At 39.5% G+C, this 21861-nt stretch overlaps 4 protein-coding genes across 12 annotated transcripts; 2 read left to right on the top strand and 2 right to left on the bottom strand.

Moving 5' to 3' along the window:
* Window positions 1-990: 990 nt before the first annotated feature.
* Window positions 991-2640, top strand: RpL40 (ribosomal protein L40). The gene is made up of 3 exons (XM_046616374.1): window positions 991-1124; window positions 1798-1997; window positions 2324-2640. Exons 2-3 carry the CDS (start codon window positions 1808-1810, stop codon window positions 2518-2520), a joined length of 387 nt encoding a protein of 128 aa, XP_046472330.1. The 5' UTR covers window positions 991-1124; window positions 1798-1807; the 3' UTR covers window positions 2521-2640.
* FIG4 (polyphosphoinositide phosphatase FIG4) lies at window positions 2413-8773 on the bottom strand. Of its 6 annotated transcripts, none has more exons than XM_046616368.2 (14): window positions 8426-8732; window positions 8062-8287; window positions 7072-7239; window positions 6051-6444; window positions 5707-5953; window positions 5425-5620; window positions 5138-5336; window positions 4464-5051; window positions 4267-4379; window positions 3936-4176; window positions 3635-3850; window positions 3372-3554; window positions 3145-3313; window positions 2413-3062 (listed from the first exon to the last, which is right to left on the bottom strand). In XM_046616368.2, exons 1-14 carry the CDS (start codon window positions 8507-8509, stop codon window positions 2961-2963), a joined length of 3126 nt encoding a protein of 1041 aa, XP_046472324.1. In that variant the 5' UTR covers window positions 8510-8732; the 3' UTR covers window positions 2413-2960. The 6 variants fall into 6 exon arrangements, with proteins under 6 accessions (XP_046472324.1, XP_046472325.1, XP_046472326.1 ...); XM_046616369.2 differs by having other exon boundaries at window positions 6066-6444; window positions 8426-8729; XM_046616370.2 differs by lacking the exon at window positions 7072-7239 and having other exon boundaries at window positions 8426-8726.
* A 199-nt stretch (window positions 8774-8972) lies between these two features.
* LOC124213703 (Cytochrome c oxidase subunit 7A-like 2) lies at window positions 8973-10248 on the bottom strand. 2 transcript variants are annotated; one of them, XM_046615258.2, is made up of 3 exons: window positions 10089-10248; window positions 9384-9533; window positions 8973-9268 (listed from the first exon to the last, which is right to left on the bottom strand). In XM_046615258.2, exons 1-3 carry the CDS (start codon window positions 10161-10163, stop codon window positions 9131-9133), a joined length of 363 nt encoding a protein of 120 aa, XP_046471214.1. In that variant the 5' UTR covers window positions 10164-10248; the 3' UTR covers window positions 8973-9130. The 2 variants fall into 2 exon arrangements, with proteins under 2 accessions (XP_046471214.1, XP_046471215.1); XM_046615259.2 differs by lacking the exon at window positions 10089-10248 and adding an exon at window positions 9798-9916.
* A 702-nt stretch (window positions 10249-10950) lies between these two features.
* On the top strand, window positions 10951-20944 carry LOC124213699 (coiled-coil domain-containing protein 170). 3 transcript variants are annotated; one of them, XM_046615252.1, is made up of 15 exons: window positions 10951-11393; window positions 12986-13084; window positions 13182-13313; window positions 13428-13616; window positions 14087-14356; window positions 14426-14570; window positions 14654-14826; window positions 14897-15097; window positions 15200-15343; window positions 15775-15852; window positions 16269-16432; window positions 16683-16791; window positions 17037-17273; window positions 17691-17860; window positions 18103-20944. In XM_046615252.1, exons 1-15 carry the CDS (start codon window positions 11298-11300, stop codon window positions 18251-18253), a joined length of 2358 nt encoding a protein of 785 aa, XP_046471208.1. In that variant the 5' UTR covers window positions 10951-11297; the 3' UTR covers window positions 18254-20944. The 3 variants fall into 3 exon arrangements, with proteins under 3 accessions (XP_046471208.1, XP_046471209.1, XP_046471210.1); XM_046615254.1 differs by lacking the exon at window positions 10951-11393 and adding an exon at window positions 12799-12866; XM_046615253.1 differs by lacking the exon at window positions 15775-15852.
* The last annotated feature ends 917 nt before the right edge of the window (window positions 20945-21861 follow it).

The following is a 21861-nucleotide window of genomic DNA, read 5'->3' as shown; positions in this document are numbered from 1 at the left end:
TAGCGCGGTGCTTGGCGTAGAGGATACTATTAAAGGCTAACCCGATCACTTGGCCCGAGTGGTGTGCCTTCCCGTTGTAAGACGAGGGACATTCAGGTCAGGCGTAAAGTTCAAGGGTTACTACTGAAATTTGCATATTGCTCGATCCGACCCGGCAGGCCCAGCCTCTTAAGACCTCCTAAATGGGATGTTCTTATATGTGCTCACCGGGTTCAACATCGCCGTAGGGTGCTTCAGGAATGCATACTTTGCGGAAATTAATTCCCACACCTTGCAGCATTAAGATATTTGATGCACTACGTAATTGTATAAATTTCGCTGTAATGGTTAACTAGTGATACGAATCTATGCTAATACATAATGCAGAAGTACCCTGGATTTTTTATTCTTTATTTAATATCTGCAGTATAGCATCTATACTAAAGTATATCTACAAAGCAAAATTCGTTTGTAACAAGAATGAAATAATGTGACCCAATTATTCATAAATACTCTACTTTATGAACAATACATGGAAAGCAGAAATTTTTTATCCACGAAACATCCTCGTTGTGGGGTTTTTATAAACTCTATAACTTCAGGGGAAGTTTATAAAACTTGGAAAAATAATTTAATGGGAAAAAGAAATTTCATTGTGGTTAAAAAAATTTTAAACAATGATTATCGAAACGTACTCAACTCACTTTAAATTGATTATTACATTCTTTCTCTTTCGTTTAAAACTGAAATGTAATGCCAACAGTTTAAGATTGTTACCCATGCAGTGCGGTTTTGCATGACTTATGAAATTGCATGTTAAACATCTCCCGTCGATAAAGAAGCGAGCAGATAAGTAACACGGCTTTTTATCACTTACCCGCAGAGTAATAGTTTTGAAAATTTGTCTTGAGGTAACCGTTTTTTAATTCCTCCGACAATTACAATTTCAAGACAGTTCAAGACATCCCGCCAGTAGATAATCCTCTTTTGAATCAGAATCGAGCGCTGAACGATTCGACTGCAAAGTGACGCACCAGCCGGCCTGCTTATCGATAGTCTCGAACGTAAGAGAAACGGATGTTGGAGCGCCTCTAGCGGCGAATCTTTCCGTTGAGTAGGCTTGCGACAAACACGTTGTCGAATCGGTAAGTCGAGCAATTTCTGTATATTTCGCATATTGGTACCAAAAACCGGGCTGAACCGTCGACTGTGCTCGAAAATCCCAACAATGTTGAGTCGGCCCGATCTTAGCTCGATAAATTTTCCGCAACGCTTCCAACGAAATGTTGACAAAACAATTGCTCGGAAACAACGTTGCTGTCGATCCCCATGCGCATGGGATGAATTCATCCGATTCGAAATTTTCCAGTTTTACTTTTAACGCTCGCTTTGATTTCGCCCAATACCTCTACTCCCTAATTCACGGTCTTGGAGCAATTGAAGTCTAGTAAACGGTTCCACTCGTCCGAATCGGTTCCGGCTCTCGGACAAACGTCATAATCCGGATTCCCGAGACGGTATGAGCACTGATAGTTTTATACAATTCGCGTGATTGCAACAACCGTAAATGCCTAGCGATTTCGCGTCCGCCTCGTCTGCTCGTAATTCGAAACGTTGGCTAGCGAATAACCCTATTTTCACCTCTTTAATGGAAGTCTGGCATCAGTCGGATTAGGTTATGCTATCAATCTGCTAGATAGCGTGCACCTCTCGAAAAAATTCTATCTAAAATATTTATTTCCCCACCTTAACCCGCCTTTTCCTGAACCGTATATTTTTTTGTGTGAAAAACAATTTTGATAACCGCTTGTTGCGCAGGTGAGCCACAATGCAGATCTTCGTAAAGACCCTGACGGGCAAGACCATCACCCTTGAGGTGGAGGCGTCCGATACCATCGAAAATGTCAAGGCTAAAATCCAGGACAAAGAGGGAATCCCTCCAGACCAGCAGCGACTCATCTTTGCCGGCAAACAACTCGAGGATGGTCGTACTCTTTCAGACTACAACATCCAGAAGGGTAAGAGAATCAATGGTTGGATCATTTTTGTTATAGTTTTCATTTCCATTTGTTCTGTTATCCGAACGCTGATTTTATCTCACCTAAAACACCATGTTTCATCTAACAGCTTTGTTGAGATGATTAAATGTTTATATATACATAAAAAATGCGGAATTGAATGGAAGTGAAAGCAAATCACTGAAAAAGAGGTAAAGTCATTGCATCTTTTGACTGGCAGCGACTAACTAGGACTCATCGAGCGAAATTATTTTACTCAATTTCTCAAAAATTATTTCTGTATACACATTGATGGAAATCACTAATTATATGATCCCAATTTTCAGAATCTACGCTTCACTTGGTGCTGAGACTCCGCGGTGGTGTCATTGAACCCACGCTCCGTATTCTTGCCCAGAAATACAACTGCGACAAGATGATCTGTCGCAAATGCTATGCACGACTCCATCCCCGTGCTACCAACTGCCGCAAGAAGAAGTGTGGCCACACAAACAACATCCGCCCCAAGAAGAAGCTGAAGTAGATCTTTTGCCCGATTCATTTCTCCAGGCCATGGGAATTATGGAATCTGTACCAAACTATGTATCGTGCGCCTGTATCTTTCTTATTCTCGATTCCAATAAAATCTAAGTGATCAATTACACATATTGAATCATCGTATTCCATTTTACACGTCAATACCTACTGGGAATCACATCGTTCACTCGCCACTTCTTGTTTCCCTACTTTGCATTTATAGTAGTCGCACTTTAAATTACACGCTGACTAAAGCAAATGTTTCATTCCTTTCAAATTTTGTATCCCACGGAGTATTCGGTTGAATCAGCGAAAATTATCTTGAAGCTGTTCGTTTATTAGATTAATAATAAATATCTCTGGTCTAAATGCATTTTAAATTCATATATATATATATATATATATGTATATATATTACAAATAATTGGCTTAATATCTATGATTGAATTACGAACTTCTGCATACTCCGTTCCGTCTAGTTAGCATTTGCTCTTGAACGTAATTTTCGTACAAAATCATGTCATTAGGATTTGGCATTGAACCACCGATCTAAAAACGAGAGCCAAAATTTATATCGCGATCTTATAATTTTCGTAACTATTCATGAAAATATTATACATTTTATTTATACCTTGGCTCTCCTCACATACTGTCCATAAATACTGATACTCGCGTCTTTTACAACAGGAAGAGAAACTTTGGCGTTCAAACACTCTGGAAAGGATGCCTGCTGAACCAATTTAGATCGTATTTTTGAATGATCTGTTGGATAGGTTGCATTCCTACCTATTAGCACATACCTGAAAATATACTTGGCATAAGTAATTACACTTCTTAATTAAACCGATGCCTGCTTACCTTTTGTACAAAAGAATATCTGCCCTCTTCGGAGACTCTGGTTGGGTTCCGTAGACTTCTCGCATTGTCGGAAACAGGGATTCAAATGAAACTAGATCAGAACTATCCTTCGATGCAGTCAATTGAGAGTCGTTAGCATTTTGGTGGCTCTCGTCATCGTCAGAGCTAGAGTCCAAACTCGAACTGCGTGAATAGACGGGAACAACTTGTTATCAAAGTCGGAAACTGTCTCGTATTCGATCTTAGTACAGAGCTTTACTCACCTGGCACTAGACGCTGTACTGCTGGTACTGCTTTGACCAGTCATAGACGGATTTTTCATGTTTGCATTTTTGTTACCTGTTTCTTCTCGTCTCCTCCCTGGCCTTACTCGCACAGCAAAGGGGCTGAAGTTTGTTGTAAAATTAGGCATAAAATCTCTGACCGAGTGGCTTATTTTGTAGGCATACACATCGACTAATACTGATAATTCGTGAGGGCTGAAATGTTTAAATGCAAATTCAATATCAATTTACAGTAAAAGTTTGCGACGGAGTAATTCGCACTAAAAAAGCATAATCCTACCGATGATAATCGTAATATACGTCTACCATTTCTTCTTGCGTGTGCTGTAACTGGATCATTTCTGAACAAGACTTGGTGACTTCGTTAAGAGCGTAAGGAAGACACTTCAAAACGTTTTTATCCCACCATTGAGTCAATACTTTTGTTCTTCGAGTATATTTACATGCTGGCTTGTGATGGAGGTAGTAATCAGTTACAAGTTCCCATAACGGAGTTTTTCCTTCTTCCGGAACAAACAATCCTAAGCATTGAGAAGACAGTTGTTACTTCGAAATGCCAAGTCAACCACATGAACTAATAATTTCTAGAAAACCGATGCACTTTCACAGACCTAGAAAGAGATTAATTGTGTGTTGTTTTTCCTGATCGCTGAAAGTATTGCTGAAATATCTGCTCAACGTCTGCATGATATCATTGCCTTGACTTGTCCACGGTGCAGTTTTCCTGGAAATAATATCAATTGCAGCAATATTTTACTTCTACATGCATTGACTTCATGTTCTTCGTCAGCAGTCCAGTTTCTTTTACCTGTATGTTTTTATCCTATGTACCAGCTGCGAACCTCCATACTGCAATGCCAAAGTGTCACCGTGATCTTCGTACAGCTCTTCAAGTAGCCGTACGCAGTCGGAGTCGAATTCCAACTTTGGAGTTTCTAGCACTCCCAAAGCACACAATTGGAAGCCCAAGGCACATTTTCCAATTGCAAACTGAGCTGTGTTGGTTCGATCCAAGCAATCCACGCAATTCGTCCTAATGATTCCAGTTTGCAGAGTTCCTCTCCTCATAAAGCATTGTCTCACTTTATTTTCAATCGAATCGATCTCCGATTTTTCTAGACCTTCTGACGCCTTTGAATTACTGTCGCGATCAGATGTAAATTGACTGGTAGAACTTATTCGCGGTAAACTTAGGCTGAGCGTTGTTTTTGAATCGTTTCTTGTCATGCCTGAAAGAGTCGAGTTTAAGTCATTCCTGTGAGGTTTCTTGTTGCTATTAGCTGTTGAGAACAAATTTCTCTGGCTGTAGTACGGATTTTGTGATTGGAAGATTCCGGTTTTTAGTACAGCACTGTGTGCTATATTCGCTAGTCGCCCCATTACATTCGCTTCTTTGCTGTTGAAACAATATCATAACTGTAAGATTAGTAGTAAAATAGGATAAGAAGGTTTGGAATAATAAAATAGCATTTTAAAGCTCACCCCTTATTCTTTCTAGCCATATCGAAACTGATATATTGTATAATATGTTCGGGTGGTAGAAATTGATTCAAGTATCTCACAGCCATACTGAGCTCCTCGCTCAAAGTGCTTTCGTGTTTCTTCTTTTCTCTCTTCTTCACCAAATTCAATATTATGATTGGCGATCCGTATCTTTTCAATAGTTGATTGAAATGAGCACCTACAGTAAACCGACGGTTACCAAGTTTATTACCCGCTTGATTTCCTTAATGTTTGCAATGTAATATATTGCGAAAAACCTTCGATACCTGCAGTTTCAACGTAAGGATCGGTCAAATCGCAGGTGATCGTAGGTTTGGGAACCATTTTACTGACATCCTGTCTCCAGTGGCCAGGGACAGAGCCGCGCATCTGTACGAAGGAACTGAAGTGGCCGTGACTGAAAGAGCTGATACCTGAGTCATGGACGATCTGCTCGGTTTCTACTTCATTTGCGACATCTCCCTGAATTATATTAATGTTTCAGAGATTTAAAAGTGCAGCCTGCAAGTGAAAACGAAATTCTAAGTTGTATCAACTTGTCAACTCACATCAAAATTTGCACCTCTCTTTAGGAATCTGGTCCCTGCATATTTGGTGCTTCTTCTAGCGATTATAGTGACGTACATTGACCTCCCAAAAATGCTGATATTTGACTGTCCAATAAATCCGTGTGTTATGTATAAAATCCAATCAGGATGTAAATATTTTTCTACAGGTAGCAAGAGGTGTGAATTCCACACAAAGCGCCGGTTCGGATTACTGCGTACTCCGTAATTAACGATTTTATGATCGAATCTGACAAAGTGAGAAAATGGAACGTTTATATTTATGCATTGAAAAAATTACATTCAAACAATTAACCGGCCTATTGCATTTGAAATAAGCTGCTAACACATTATTCTCATACTCGCTGGTCTCTGGATTTTCTCTAAACGCCCACATGTTGAAAAAATCTTCAGAATCTTCAACATCGTCCGCTTCACTTTTGTTTTCTGGATTTGCCGTTGGAATGTCTGATTTGATGTGCCTGGGTGGCGCCATATTGAACTGTAAGGTCTGCGTCAGATCATAAGAGTAGCTGAAGTAGAAATTACTGCTAAGGTCAATGTTTTGAAACATTTTTACATATCTCTGTTCATCGGGATGAAAAAGTCGGACTGTATCATTTGGAATGTAAATCATGGCAGTGTCCTCCGTTTTGTACAAGGTATGGTGACCGATTACAGCGACTCGACACCTCTTTGTAACCAGAATGATATAGTATCCCTCCAAGAAACGGACGAATCCTAATAGAGAGCATAGAAGGTGTATAAGTTGCCAGATTCATGTCAGGACAGTGGTAGAAGTGTGTTTAAAGATAATTATTATATTTAATTAGCTCGATGTTGACGATGTCAAACTACGGAACTTGCTCTACGCATAATAAGGATCGACAATTGACTCAGCACTACTAAATGAATCGTGCGAAAGATACATCAGCTACATTAAATTAACAGTTTTATACCGATTCAAATTATATAAACTGTTTATGGATTAAGAATTTATGATTTATGATTAACGCACAAATGCTTCTGAATATGTGAAAACATGCTTTCTCTGAGTAATCGTTACCCAGACCACATTTGACTCTAACTACAAGTGATAAATCCTCTACATGCTTGATTTTTACGGAAGTGCAGCCAGCGTGTTTCAACATGCTAGAATACAGGGCAACTGTGCGAGACCTTTTCATTTTACATGATTTATTGCTGATGATACTTTCATGCGAATTTTATTCAACACCAACCCATGCCTGCCTGCTGAAGCACATTAAAGGTACAAATGATTACAAACAAAAAGTAAACAATATGAAGTATGTGACACGTGTTATGGGTAAGATGTAACTAATTGTCAGTGAGCGTGGTAAGCCTTACCAAGGAGGCCAAAAGCCGGTACTAGCCTTGGAAAAGAATCTCGTTGCCATATTGTCTTCCAGGTGAATCGTGTTTGGGTTGGTTTATGTTGTGTTGCTTGCGATTCTTGTTTCTGCGGCTCTTCGTTATTAGCCTCGCAGGTTGTTGTTGGTTCGCGATTAAGTTTGCCTTAGTAGCGAGTATAAATGTGAGTGAACTGGGTCTCTTCAGCGCAGTTTAGGTTTTACTAGCTTCTCACTTATGCCAAATATGGATAAAATAATTGAGCAGCTAGGAACAAAATGAGCTTCGTATTCTTTTTTCAGTCAGAATGTTATTTAACTGTTATAAAAACCTCAATACTTTCAAAATGAGTTTAATTAAAACAAAATTGTAATCTTTTATCATCTTATTTGCATACTAAAGTATGGAATAATCGACATACTGTACAACTTGAAAGTTGTTTTCAAAAGCATTGAGTAATATTTTATTTATATTGAATGCATTGACACATTTTTTTTCCACTAAGCCATATTCATTTCCTTATGTACATTTTTCATCTCAACCCTCAAATAAAAGTAGACAAAATCAAGACGACACACGAACAATATTTGACTGTGTTTCAATCAGACAATTTCAAAACAGAAGCAATTAATAAGACTCAAGGTGACGGTGATTAAAACAATAGTCAATATTGAAAGCTGCGAGAGTAAGAGACCCAATATTTTCTACGAATAGACTAAAATAGAAGATCTATGCAAAAAATAGGACCAAGACAAAGAAAAAAAAGTGAAAAAAAAAACAAGGAGAATTACACAAGAACTCTTGGTGAAATGTGATACAGTCTAAAGCATTTTACATGCAATTGAGTGAGACTGGCATTCAACTAACAGCGATTAATCTAAAATCATATGAGGATGATGATATCCGGTTAAACTTGATCGTCCATCATCCAACACCCAGTCCAACTTGTTTCATTCTCCACAAGTAACACGTTGCTGAATGATTTACCAATTATTCCAAACGCTGATACAACACGGGAAACTCCGCCAGTGTTGCTTCGCTGTCCCATCCGGCTGCGGTTACCTATATCGATTTTGTTAACCAGATCTTTAATCTCTTCGCTCGTGTACTCCCTCTTGTCGTCATGAACCATCAGCTCCCTTGGGGACATTCTATCGATTTGCAAAACGCGAAATCTCGTTTGCGTATTGTTCGAGCCCATCAAATAAAAGCACTGAAAAACATATGTCTATTACTCTATATAATCTGACAAATCATTTGTGGTCTATTGTTCATATATACGTTGAATGACAGGAGGAAAGTATCAAGATCGGCAAAGGATACGTCAAAGATTGAGGTTATCTCTACTTACAAATTTTGTTTCGTACAGGGCGATCTTTTGTATCGATGAAATAATCGGGTGAAACATTATGTTGGGCTTTATTGGCTTCTCCATTCCGATTAACCAACGATATTCCTACGTTACTCTGTAATAACGAGTATATTCGCACCAAAATACGCCCACATAGGAAATCACAATGGACATAGCATACTGACAAGCCGTCTGCTCACAGCTGTCATTCGCAATGCCTACATCTGTAGATGCTAGCGATAAGTCATTTAAAATCATATTTGTAGCAGAAAAAATTTTGAAATAACAGCTCGTGTCGATTTATGAATTTGAAAAAAAATATTATCATAATTTAGCAACGTGAATGAGATACTCGATGTTAATCTAACATAACCTATAAAAATGACAAAACACTTACGCAACTGTAGAATTTCGCTACCGAAAATAGGAGATAAAAATTTTTTTTTCAGCCTATTTCAACTTGAGAACATTCAAGCTACAAATTGGAGTGTTGAAAAAAAAAAACTACGGAGGCAATGAAAACGAAACGATTTCCCAAGACATTCAATTTTCGTTCAACGATTATCTTCACAGGATTTCGAATGTTTATTTTTACAAAATTAAGTGCCTATGTGCGCTAGTCACACAGGCGACATAATAATATTGATAATAATACGCTATACAGGTCTATAGTTTTGAACATTGACATGACACAAAGTCGACCAATTATTTCTTTGGAAAGCCGAGTTTGTAGATCAGATCACCAGCTTGTATCAATCCAATGCCGATCAAGACCACTGTTGTTCCAAGAAGAATTTTGTCCATTGGTCCTCCTTTCAGATGTACTGGGATATTGTTCGGTGCCTGAGAACGAACAAAGCAGACATAAGTTCACATTCTAGTATCCTCGCAGTATTTCCACTTCACTGGTTAGGATCATTGCAAGTCTCATATTGAAAATTCTCTTGAATAGTTATACCTGGAACTTTTGGTACTTCTTGAGCATTTCAGGCGACAGAGTAGATTGCGGCCTTGCAGAGGTGGAAGCGGATGCTACCTGCACCGGCTTGGTGCGCGATGAGTCGTACATGATTTTAGGTGGCTCGGCAAGATCCAGACGATGGGGTGCCTGAAACGATATTATTTCTAAATTCAATCGGTCGATTATGTTATTCGCAATGACCAAAAAAAGAAAATTTTCATTCGACCTAAGACTCGTCTAAATATTTATTGACAGAGTTTCGAATAATAAGGGTTTAATTTTCGTGACCTTTATCAATCTATTATAGTAAATCTTTGCCCGATTTACGGTAAAAAAAAATGGTAAAATAGAGCTGTTATGTCAGCGACGAGAGCGAACAGGCTGCAATGAAATCTCTATACTGAACGTAACTGCAACGTAATTCGGGAACTGATCAATATTTTGGTCCATACGATTTCAATTGTCAGATAATCTCAGTCGGAATATTTGGAACGATTTTTCGAGTAAGAATTGGGTGTCGTAACTGGTTTCGACCGTGAATGAAAAATGGAGTCGTCTGCTTTTCGCGAGCTCGGGAAGCGTATTCGGTTGTTTCGGGTGTTCGTGGAAAGCAGCGAGACTTCGATTCACGATCACCCCGAGGCTTGACAGGGTGCGATATTTCTCGTAAGTAACTGTTGATTATTTACAGAATTCACTCACGAGTGGATAAAACGGCTGCGGGTGCGTTGTTTCCGCAATTCGACCTGTGAACGAGTTGAAATTGTAGTATGGCATCTTGGACTGCGACACTTCGTACTGCTACGCCCGACAGCTGGCCGTTCCACGCCGGATGCGTCTTCCGTGAGCGAGAAAAGTAGTCCTTAGGCGCCAAACCGTTTGAATTCAAACAGCCCGCCGGCTGCAAGTTTTTAAAATCTCATTACACATTATTGCAATTTCAGATACTGTGTGTTCCCTTCCAAGGTTGTTCAAGAGGTGCATTTAGTCCAAGAGTTTTACTTGATTTCCAGAGTACGCGTTAAATTGATCAAATATTCCAGTCTATTATATTCGAGTCTAGTTGATTGTTATTCCTAGAATGAGATATAACGCGCAGTATTCGGAAATAATGTTGTAGCTGTGGTTGGCTTCCGAAAATTTCAGTACTCTTACTTGCTGCGATGTAATCTATTCTGTAATTAATTATATAACGTTAAGTTTCGATCTCGGCTCATTCTGTATCGGACCGAGAAAATTGTACGAACAAAACATACTCAAATCACATACCTTGATACTTGTTATCTGTTTATAAGCAATTTCAAAAGTCTCCGAATCTTGAAACTGATTACGATACGGTTCTCATTTGCACCGATTTCGTTTTTATCATAACATACTAGTCAATATGCAATAATACCACACTCATCTACACACGTAAGTCTGCAATTAATCGGTAGCTTGTTGATTCGTTTCCAGGTATTTGGGCAAAGATCTCTAACGAAGTGGATTACGATGATAACGATCAGATCGGGCAAAAGGTACGCGTGGGTTGCGAACGTGTAGCATTGATTTCACTCCTAGCAACCTAACGAAATGTTAAGCTCCGCATCCTTGTCAAAGAAGTTCGTTATTTTCTTGGATCGATGCTTTTCGATTATCTTCAGGGCTAGGGGAGAAATGGCGTCGAGCACCAGGTACCCTTCAGTGTTGACATTCAATCGTCACGTGAAACAATTTTCATTTCGGGCCGATGAGTAGAACCGCGAGAATTCGATTGTTCGTTCGTGAAAATGCGACGTTCACACTTGTCAGTCAGTAATAATTTAAACTTTGGTGCAGTGTTGATTGGTAACAGCGGATTGGAATGTACCGAAAAGTTAATGTAATTCATGTCGTGAGCAGTGAGCCTTGAAGTTACCTTGAACGCAAATAATGGCTTCCCCAGCAGAGGAAGCGATGGAATCACGAGGAAACAACGAAGAGGATCTCAAGATATTCGAAACACTTTGCATTTCTTCGCCGCAAAAGGTTTCAATTAAAATTTATAACGATGCTTTTTTTATTTTGCACCGGTTCAGATCACGACAAGTACACACATCGCGTATTTCAAATTTTTTTGAATTTGAAAAGTATCACCCACTGTGTAATCCATTTCAAAAAATTGAATCTCTTCTTTTGTTTGAAAATTGCCCATTGAGTAAAAAATGTTTACGAAGCCTCGTATGAATATCTTCTCACGCGGTTATTAAAACTCAACGAATCACTATTGACTGTAACTGTTAATTTGACGCCAAAAACATATTTTTCTTGGTCTCTTGCACGATAATTTATTGTGAAATCGATCATTGAACCATTCGACGAATCGAGCTTTTTCAATGATCGGTCAGTACAGTTAAGCTCCGACTGCTAATCAATGGGACCAGAGACCACAAGGCATAACATACGTAACACCGCGTAAAGAAACAGGTATATCGACCTGCAGGTGGGCAAAGGGCAGGTTACCATAGCGCTGAAAATAATCGATTCGACTTGTCGGACTGTTCCCCTTGAAGCCACAGAGCTATACTGTTCTATTTATGTATCAGAAAAACGACAACAATTATATGTACGCCGCATACGTCATGACAGGGGAATTCTTTTATGGGAAAAAAATCACGTTTGCGTAAAATCCACGAGATACGAAAGCGAGCTGTTTTCTTTCTCCGTAAATGTCGTAGAGTATACCCATTGAAGACAGGCGATAACGGGTATAAGAATTTATACGGGTAAAAAATACATCGCGCAGAGGATTAATTATTTATTATAGCTTTCCGATAAATTCATCCCTTCCCTCGTTTTATGTAGGGCATTCCTGCGCAACGGGGGTACCATCGTTTTGACCTCAACTTAGTTAGGCATAATCCACGGAATACCTGGCTGCTGATTTATTTATAGCCGAGCAACATGCCGGCCGCAAAGTCATCTTCGTGCATAGCACGACTTCGGTCACGAAACAGTGATCGGAGATATAATACATAATATACGGCATAACGAACCACGACGATCATTCCCAGTTCCAGTCCTCGTTCAACTCCGTTTGGTACGGAATCGCGTTTCTCCCCGAAAACTGGTTTAGTCTCGTTATTAAATCGACGGGACATCAAAGAAGTGGTTAAAGTCCGAGTTTTGATTCTATTTGGCGTGGGTTTCCTTAGTTACGTGTTTACACAATTAATATCAAAAAATTAAATCGCATTTTCCAGCCTAGTTTTTTTTAAATTCATATACGCCTACGCATATGCAACTAAAATGCCAAACTGCCATTCACGTACGTTCGGTTGCTCGTCAGCAAGGGCGATAAATTGCTATGCTGCAGTTTGAAACTGCTTCGAGATACAGAGGTTACAGTTAAAGTTTTAGAACAATTCTGTAGGTCTGCGTGTTTTTTTTTTATAATCACGGAGCTCGCCGTGGCGAACTGAATAGAGCGTAAAATGCAATGGGTACAATTACACTCAGTGGGTGAGTTAATGAACATTCTTTGGTATAGCTTCAGAGAAAGATAATTTGGCTTTTCTGTAAAAAGACTCCGTTCGATGGAAAAAAGAAAAAATAAAACCACGATATAATTGCACTCACAGATGCAGGAATCGGACGATGCAATGACGCATGACGTGACAACGACTCTTAGAAGCGAACTTGCTGCCTTGGAATACAAGCGGGACCGTCTTATGACTGATGTGAGTATTATTTTCTGGATAAATGGTAAAAGTTTGAAAATTTAGCAGTAATTATTGGCAGACTGATAATCGATGTCTGATTAATTACCGTGTACAGCTCCAAGAGATGAAGAGTGCGGTGAGATCTCGTGACCAGAGAGTGGTCGAGCTACAGGTGGAGGCTGACCAGCTTAGGGAACAGGCAGCGAGGCAGAATGCAGTAATTTCGAGTCTGAAAAAGCGGATACAAGTTCGTACAGAGTTGATTGAATTTTTTTTGTCGAGCTCCGTAATTTCCATGAAAATGAAACGAGCGAAATTTAGTGCTCCCGAGGCAATTTTATACCGTATCCGTTGTACGCAGGAACTTGAAGAACGGGAAAGAACTTTGTACGCCAGCCAGGGGAGGAGCGAAATAACCATTCAAAGCTTGCAACGGGATTCCAAGTACCACGAGGACAAGGTTCGCGAATACGAGAAGAAGATACGGCAACTCGAGCATAACATTAACGAGGAAATTCAGCTAAAAGAAAGAGCACGTCTCAATTTACAGGCAAGCATGACTATATGTATATGAACTGCTCTTCTTTAATCATATAAAATTTAACAACGCTCTTGACATGATTGGATATGCAATCCTCGCGTGCATGAAATCTACCCTCATAGTTCACGATCGATTAGCTACTTTGTTAGAAATATTCTAAGCGGATTAACGTGCGTAGATGAAGTAAAAGGTACCAGGAAGATCGATATTCGATTCGTGCTGGAAGAATTTTGATACGAATTATTGCCGAACTCGATATCTTTGAGAAAAAATTTCTCTCTTTCTCGGTGAACATTTTTTCCTATAAACTTCACTTTGTTACTTCCAGCAAAAATAATCTTCTACAGAATTGGTCGGTAAATAAAAAATCTGTAAAGAAAACTGGCAGAAGTTTGAATTCTCATGAAATCGATTATGAATGAAAAACTGGGGAATTTTTGCGAGAAAATCGCGTGAAAATCATGAGAAAAACTTTGCAGGATTTTGTTCGGAGGTTGGCGCATTCGCTGGGGGTGGAATATTGCGACAGCAGTCATCACAGTCCAGACGTTGTAATACACAAGGCAGAGGAGCTGGTTCAAGAAGTGAACCGACTTAGATCGAAGAGCACAAATGCAGAATCTCACCTAAACAGCATTGAGTCGGAACTTCGGAGTTGCAGAGACGCTCTGGATCGCGCTAACGTCGACAAGGATCAAGTGCAGAGACAAGCGGCGTCTCAGCTCCTCGACTTGGAGCGTCTCCGACAGGTTTGTCATTACCCAGACGGATGCGGAGAAATTGATGCTTGAATATATTTCCATGTTTCTTACCCCCAGGAAAAAGAATGCGCCGAAATGCAGTTGAGGGTCGCCGAGAGGGATCTGAACGATCTGAGAGACAAGCTCGTGAATGCAAACAGGAACATAACCAGTGCGACTGGAAATATTTCCAATCAAGAGGCTCTGATTTGCCAACTCCGAGGTGATCCCTTGTTTGATATTTTTCCGTTAATCCTCCGTCGCGCTGTAACCTAGACAGTCGATAATCTCCCAGGTATTTTTCAGAGGACTTGAAATTACGCGAGGAAAAATGTCAAAGGGTGCAAAATGAGCTCAGACATCTCCTCGAGTCTATGGCGATTCTCGTTAGCAACCCGAACAGATTTGTCGAGACTCATGAGAACGCTATAAAGGATCGAATTCGCGAGATCCTTACCGAGAACAAGGATCAGCAGCTGGTAAGCTCAACGATAAAGGATCGATGAAAGTTTAAAAATAACCGGATAAACGTCTGTGCCAATATTGTAGAAAATTCAAGCTCTGAGGGACAAATTGAGCGTGGCACACGACACGGCCAATCGTCAAACCGAGATGACGGAATCGACGATGATGCAGGTACGATCGCTCGAGGAAGAGCGTGCAGCATTGGAGAATAAAATTCACAAGCTCGAATCAGAGCTGACAAGCTGCGAGCTTTCTCGAGAATCTCTCCGCCGGGACAAGCAAACGGTAAGAAAAATTCAACCTTTGCGTTTAACGAGGTGCACTGAATAAACGCTAAACCAAATAACGAATGTAATCAACGAGGATACAACGTCTGATCATTTTTAGTTCATGGATTTTCTCGATCGACTTGGAAAAGCCATGCAGATGGACGAAATCTCGCAGGAAATTGGAATCGACCTTCACACCGAGTCTCTTCTCGTACGCGCTGAACAACTTGCCAAATTGGAATGCGACAAGATGGTAGACAAGGTGAGATTCGTACATTTTATTTTTTATATCCTGCGTCACGATCGGACACGGAACTTCCTTATTGTTTACACATATAATTTTGCCTGGACAATAGCTCAGTAATGAGTCCAGATGCAGGAAAGACGGTTTCGTTCAAGTCCCATAATCAATTACACTACAAACTTCTATGAATCTGAAATCTTGAGATTCAATTAGAGCGAATTATCGAACTTCGAGAGTAGTGAGACACAGTAGAATGAATTTGGCGCAAATCAAGCTCAAGAAGTCCGTATCGATTGTTTGTTTTCTAAAGGATATTCAAGTGAAAATTTTCAACAATGGTCGGATTTACTAGATTTTTTAGATTTTTTTGGTACTAGAAAATAACGAAAAATCAAGTATGCATTGGTGTACACATACGAATATACGTGGGTGTGTGTATGTGTGCTTAGCTGTTGTGCTGCAACTACACAACTTTTCCAAGGATTCGTCGGGAGCGCTCCTTCCACGAACTGCCTTGTCTCAAAGAAGTAAGCTCTCAGTAGTCAAGATGTAGGCACTGCAAGAAATCGCTTCAACATCTATTTCACTGTGCATTATCATGATGTCCCGTATTATGTAGTTGCAACATTATTATCGTCAACTTCGTCGCGTGCAGCTGACTCTGCCATTTTTACTTGATCTTAGGACCTGGCAGCTGTGCGCGACGGCGTTACCACAATTTTTTTTTTTTTTTTTTACACACATTTTGCCGGTGCTTTAGTTTCAGCAGAATGAAATCTAGGAGAGTTGGTAGAATAATGTTAATTGAAAATACGAGCAAATGGAGAGACGATTAACGTCTCAACGACTTTGGGATATCTCCCGGATTTCTAGTGTGACAGATTTTTTATTATTAACACTCGACTTGTATCCTGTTTTACCAACTGGTTCACGATCGTTATAGACGTCGGTGGTTTACCAGCTGCAACGCCGTATAAGAACACTGAGAGAACAACTCCAGCGAAGAGATTTGCACTTGGATCTTCTGCGGAGGAAATTGTCTCTCCAGGAAGACAGTGTTCGCATGAAGAACATGCTGCAGTCTGAAAAAGACGAGGCCAATCTTCGGTGAGTATGAATCCCGTGGAAAATAAAGTTTCGAAAAAGATCCGTGGGTTGTATTAATTTTCAAGATGTATTTTTGGGCTGAGTATTGTATCGTAAATCAATTTTATCTGCGTCCTGAATAGTTTTTTTTCTAAACGCTTCTTTAAAATAGGACGTCAGAACTTGCAGCCGTGTTTTCAGCGAAAGATTCGGTGCCCGATAGACCGTCTGACAATTTTTATTTTATTTTTTTCTTCTACCTTTTGCACAGAGTGAAGAAGCTAATGAAGCAAATCGATAGGCTTCAGATACAGCTGACGGAGGAAAAGTCGAGGAACAGGGAGATCAGCGGACAGCTCACCGAGGCTGCTGATTACAAGGTGAATTTGATCGCGTCGTTAAATAGCTTCGTGGTTTGATGAAATTTGAGTATGATAATTAAACCTATCCGACGACGCAGCGAATCGCGTGTCGGCGCGTAATTGCGCCGTTCTTCGAAGCCTGGTAATTAATTACCGGCTTCGGTAGTGAGATTATTGAGAAAGACCGATTGAGACTTTGAGGTCTTTTATCGTGTATCATGGACGTACGATTCTCGATCCCTGTTCTTATTCGCCTGATGCAGATAGCCGCTCTGGAACGAAGCAGGAAAATTGAAGAGCTGCAAAAACGCCTCGTCGAAAGCGAGATGCTGCGGACCAGGTACAACCGGAAACTGACCATGCTTAAGGACCAGATGAGGACCGTGACCGAGACCGGTGAACAGGAGAGATCGATAAACGATCACTCCCTGCAACTTCTCAGGGACGAATTGGCCCAGGTCAAACAAAACCTGGCGGAGGTCACGCGAAGGGAGTCGCAGGTACGAAATAACGATAATGAAATAGAAGAAACCAATCGGAAGAAGTGAAAATTAAACTCTTAACGTAAATCGCTGCCTCGAAGTCGTTGGGAGTGATATCAGGGTCTAACGGCACATGAAAATCGGCATTATCGTTCAAGTTATTACTTACATATCTACGAGACACGAAGAAATTGTCAACGGCGAGCTTGCAGAAGTCGATTGCGAACCGAGGCACGCGCGAAATGATGCCGAATATCGAATCGCTTTTGGCAATCTGACACAACCGGCATGCGCCTCGAGTCTTCGTGAGGGAGTTACTGATTATCAAATCGTATCGCTCCGCATTTCGACGGCAGAGCAGAGGCGAAAAGTTTATTAGTAATTAATGGGGTTCACGGTTGTGACGACGATCTTAATCGACTTTTTTAAATTCAGTTACAGAGCTTTCGAGTCTCCGTTGCAAAGTTACTCTCAGAACCGATCTGCACACCGGACTACGAGATCATATCGAGACTCCAGAAAATGGTTTCTGCACATCGCGACTTCACGATGCTCTCGAGAAGATACGACGAACCTCTCGAAGCCAGTCCCTCCAGATGCACAAGGTAAGCTTTTCCGGATAATGGAAAGACACGCGATCTTTAGTTTCGATTTTGTTTTTCGCCAATTTTTGCAAAACTCGAACGCTCAGAGAAACGGTTCCAACCTAAAGAGGGCCCAAGTGAATGAAAAAGCATTTCAAAAATCGGAAAAGAGAAGTTTCGAAAACTGTTTTGTCCCCCTTTTCAATCTCTTACACCATTTTTGTTGAGACATTTTTATGGTTATATTCATTCTTGACAATCAGTATTCACCCGGTGCATCCCGTTCATCCACCGATTTCACCGGGATCACGATGCACGAGGTACGATGATAGCGGTTACACGGATCCACCGGATCTTCACGACATCGACGACGACTACAGCAAGAGACCGATTCGTAGCAGCCTGCTTCCGTGACATCGGTCAAAATTTTAAGTTCTTCTTCGCGAAATCCTTTTCATCTTTTTTTGAATCGTTAAACTTTTCAAGCTGCGCGTTCAAGCGAATGGTATAAAAATTGTGATGCACGTCGTAGACAAAATTTGACAATGTTGGTTTTGTCTTACAACGACTTACATTATGAGCCGATGGATGTAGTTTACAAATTAGAGACGCGCGAGGATCGCAGGATATTCTTAATATCTCGAGAAGCTAAAAAGCGAAAGCACAAGGAACGTAAAAAGAAATTACTCATGGAAAAGTAAGGGACTCAAAACGTGAAATTTCATTTCACTTTACGTGTTTAAAATTTTCTCACAAAGCAAATATTCTGCTACCCACATAGGGAGAGAAAATAAATTGATCAAATTTACCAGATACGATAAATTGTCGAAAGAAATGTTTTCTTAATTCGAAGAAATTTCGCGTCTCTAGGATAATACGAATTATAGTTCTGATCATTTTTTTCTTCGATCAAACAACATTTACGTAGCCGTATTGCAGATCCCGATAATTGGTAAATTGAACATATTATGTCTCTGTGTGTATGGCAATCATGGTAATGAAACCGATTGGTTCAATACCGTAGTTTTAAACCGCGTACGATACACAATGGAAAAGAGGCGTAATTTGATTACCACAAATTTTCACGTGTGCACCAGTTGCAGCACTTTCTGCATAGACACGTATTATCGCGTATAGGTGGAGGTACCCAGCACTTGACTTGTTATCGACAAAGGACATGTGTGTGCAAACCTCTCCATTTGTCGGTGAGAAATTAAGAACAATACGGCAGTTGAATGCAATTCGATTCTTTGGTGTGAAGTGCGAGAACGAATTGCATATATATGCGCATAAGAAGCGCCAACTTTTTATCCGGAACTGATTCAATATGGTGTCAAATGTTAATCGCATGTTAATCAAAACAGTTTTACGATTCTGAAGAATTATCTATACATATATACATAATTCTTTCTCTCATATTGTATTTTAGATCATAAGTATAAATTAGCCTGGAAGAAAATGTATGATAAAAGAAAACTTAGCGTAGATTAGCGATTTTTTTAGGCCGAAAAAGGAAAGAAATTCTTGTCCGAAAAATGGAAAACGGAAGACTCTTAATGGTGCAATCTAAAATATTGACTTTGGTTGTTTTTTACAGAAGAGAACATTTCAACACAGGTATGTATTAGAATTACGAATAGGCGTCTGTAAGATTTAAATCCATATTCATTTTTAAATTTAAATTTATTGACAATTGATCGATTTCGATGCAAATTAGTTACCATAATCTGGCTGTTTGAGGATTATGGCAGAAAACATTGAATAACAAAGCAGACCTGAATGGAATGAAGATTGGGAGATGGTGTGATTGAAAGTTTGCGATGGTTTTTCAAATTCTGGAGAATCGAAGCTTCCATATATTTGCAAAAAAAACATATAACATAACATAACGCACAGACGCAATAATTATTGGGTAATAACCATTTAAGATAAGGTGTATAAGGTATAATATAAACAATCAGTGTTCTAATTCGTAAATTGCTTGTTTACGGAAATGTAAACGAGCATTTTTTACGCGAATTATGCGATATTCAAGTGTTCAAAGGTATAATCCAAATAATATTTGTAAATACAGAAAAACACCGATGTGAATTCATAGTTTGATAATTATTATACTAATGTGTAATCAATATTAATTCCGTATCGATCTGAGAAAAAATCATGTTTCTTGGACAAAATGTTGAATACTCAGAACAGCTTTAACCAGGTGAAAAATTTTATTCAACAAAAACATCAATCTAAAAAATACACCCGTCGATTTAACATTCTATTCTAAATCAACGCAGATTCTGAGTTTCTCTCAAAGTCCGTAATAAAAATTTCGGCATGAACGTCCACTGAATTATAAATTCTATAACGGTGTAAAGAAAATTCAATTTAAAAGATTCCTGAATTCAATATCTTTGCTAGCTGCTGGATTTAAATCTACGGAAACTGATGAAATATTTTTCCATTAATTTTACCAACAAAATTCTTCACCGGGATACGTAAGCTGACGCAAGAATATTGTAACCTCTTTTCTGTACTTCGGTAGGTCTGGTATGATATAGATATTATTTAAATAATCGTGCATCTGTCCATCGAAAACTCACCTGCATATAAGTCACTTATGAATTTATAAATACCTGTTAGATATGGATGCTAGCATAACATCGACACTGTGTAATCGCCTAGCATTATATTCACCCGCACACGTCGAATAGAGCTACGTGATCTGGGACCGGAACCGGAAGAAATGTCTCTTGATTTACGACACGGCGAAATATTTCCCAAGGCACTATACGGCACGCTGTATATGATCGCCTTTCATATGTAAAATCGATAGAAATTCCCCTCCGTCTTTACAATTTTTCACGTGCAGACGGAATACCGCAACGATGAACGCGGTGTGAATTTCAAAATTACAAAACTCCCTGAAATTTAATTTTCCGCTTATTTCATACAAGACTCGCCATTTCTAAATTTTCATTAAACCCGAAACTTCCGGCTAACTTTGATAGAATTGCATGCGCGTTTTTACCCACCAGTTTATGATATGCTTTCCTAAAATTTATATCCTAAAAAAAAACCAAAAAAAAATCGCCCAATCCGAATATATACAATGAATAAAGAGACTGATGCACTGGATAAATTTGACCCGGCATAACATTGTTTGAAACTTTTGATTGGAATTTTTTATACCCGAAGCTTTTCCGTTCACCCGACAGCAACTATTCTTTTTTTTTTTTTCTATCCAACTTGTTTGCACTATAGCGAAATTAACTCGAGGACATTTGGTACAACAATAAAACCTCTGATTATTATTCGAACAAACAGAAGGTGGTTCGCATACCCATACTTTCAAAGTATGTCTCAAAGTATTATTACGTCCTTCGGAATATTTTCATACACACGTGCAAGAAACAGCTACTGTGACAATAATTACGACTATAAGTAAAACAGAAAGTTATCTGCACGCCGGTATTTTGAAACAATGCATAATTGTCGGTATCCTTCGTCTTCGAAGGGAATATTCTCTCTGCGACTGTTTACCTCTACACAGACGTAAACTTGTAGCGTTGTCAACGGAATTATATTCTAGGCATCACGGTCAACGATTGCAATTACACGATTCCAATTATCACCTACGGTAATTTCTTTAACGAGTCCAATTATCCGGAATCTTATAATTTCTCAATAATCATGCGCTGCGAGGAAAGAAAACTGGAGTAACGTCCGTAACGAAGCTGGTAAATACCAGCCGTTTACACATACCGGAAAAATTATTTGTCCCGTGTGTAACGGACCGAAAAATATTATCATTAATAACGAGTGACATTTTTTTGCTTCCTGTCAAAGCGCACGATTTTCTTGGCTCCAAATTTCCCTTGCAGCTTTTTAATCAGGGGGTCAACGCCGCGTTGGTCGAGGTTTACTTCCGATGTCCCGGTTCCGTTTACCATTTTCATCAGCGTCGAACCGCGGGTACGCGGTGTTAGGAACAATTTTAATTGTCGTTGTAACACACACTTGTAGGACCATAA

Source organism: Neodiprion pinetum, chromosome 3, assembly GCF_021155775.2.
Source record: "Neodiprion pinetum isolate iyNeoPine1 chromosome 3, iyNeoPine1.2, whole genome shotgun sequence".
NCBI lineage: Eukaryota > Metazoa > Arthropoda > Insecta > Hymenoptera > Diprionidae > Neodiprion > Neodiprion pinetum.
Note: the sequence above shows the minus strand (reverse complement) of the source record. Positions and strands in the feature narration are given on the sequence as shown.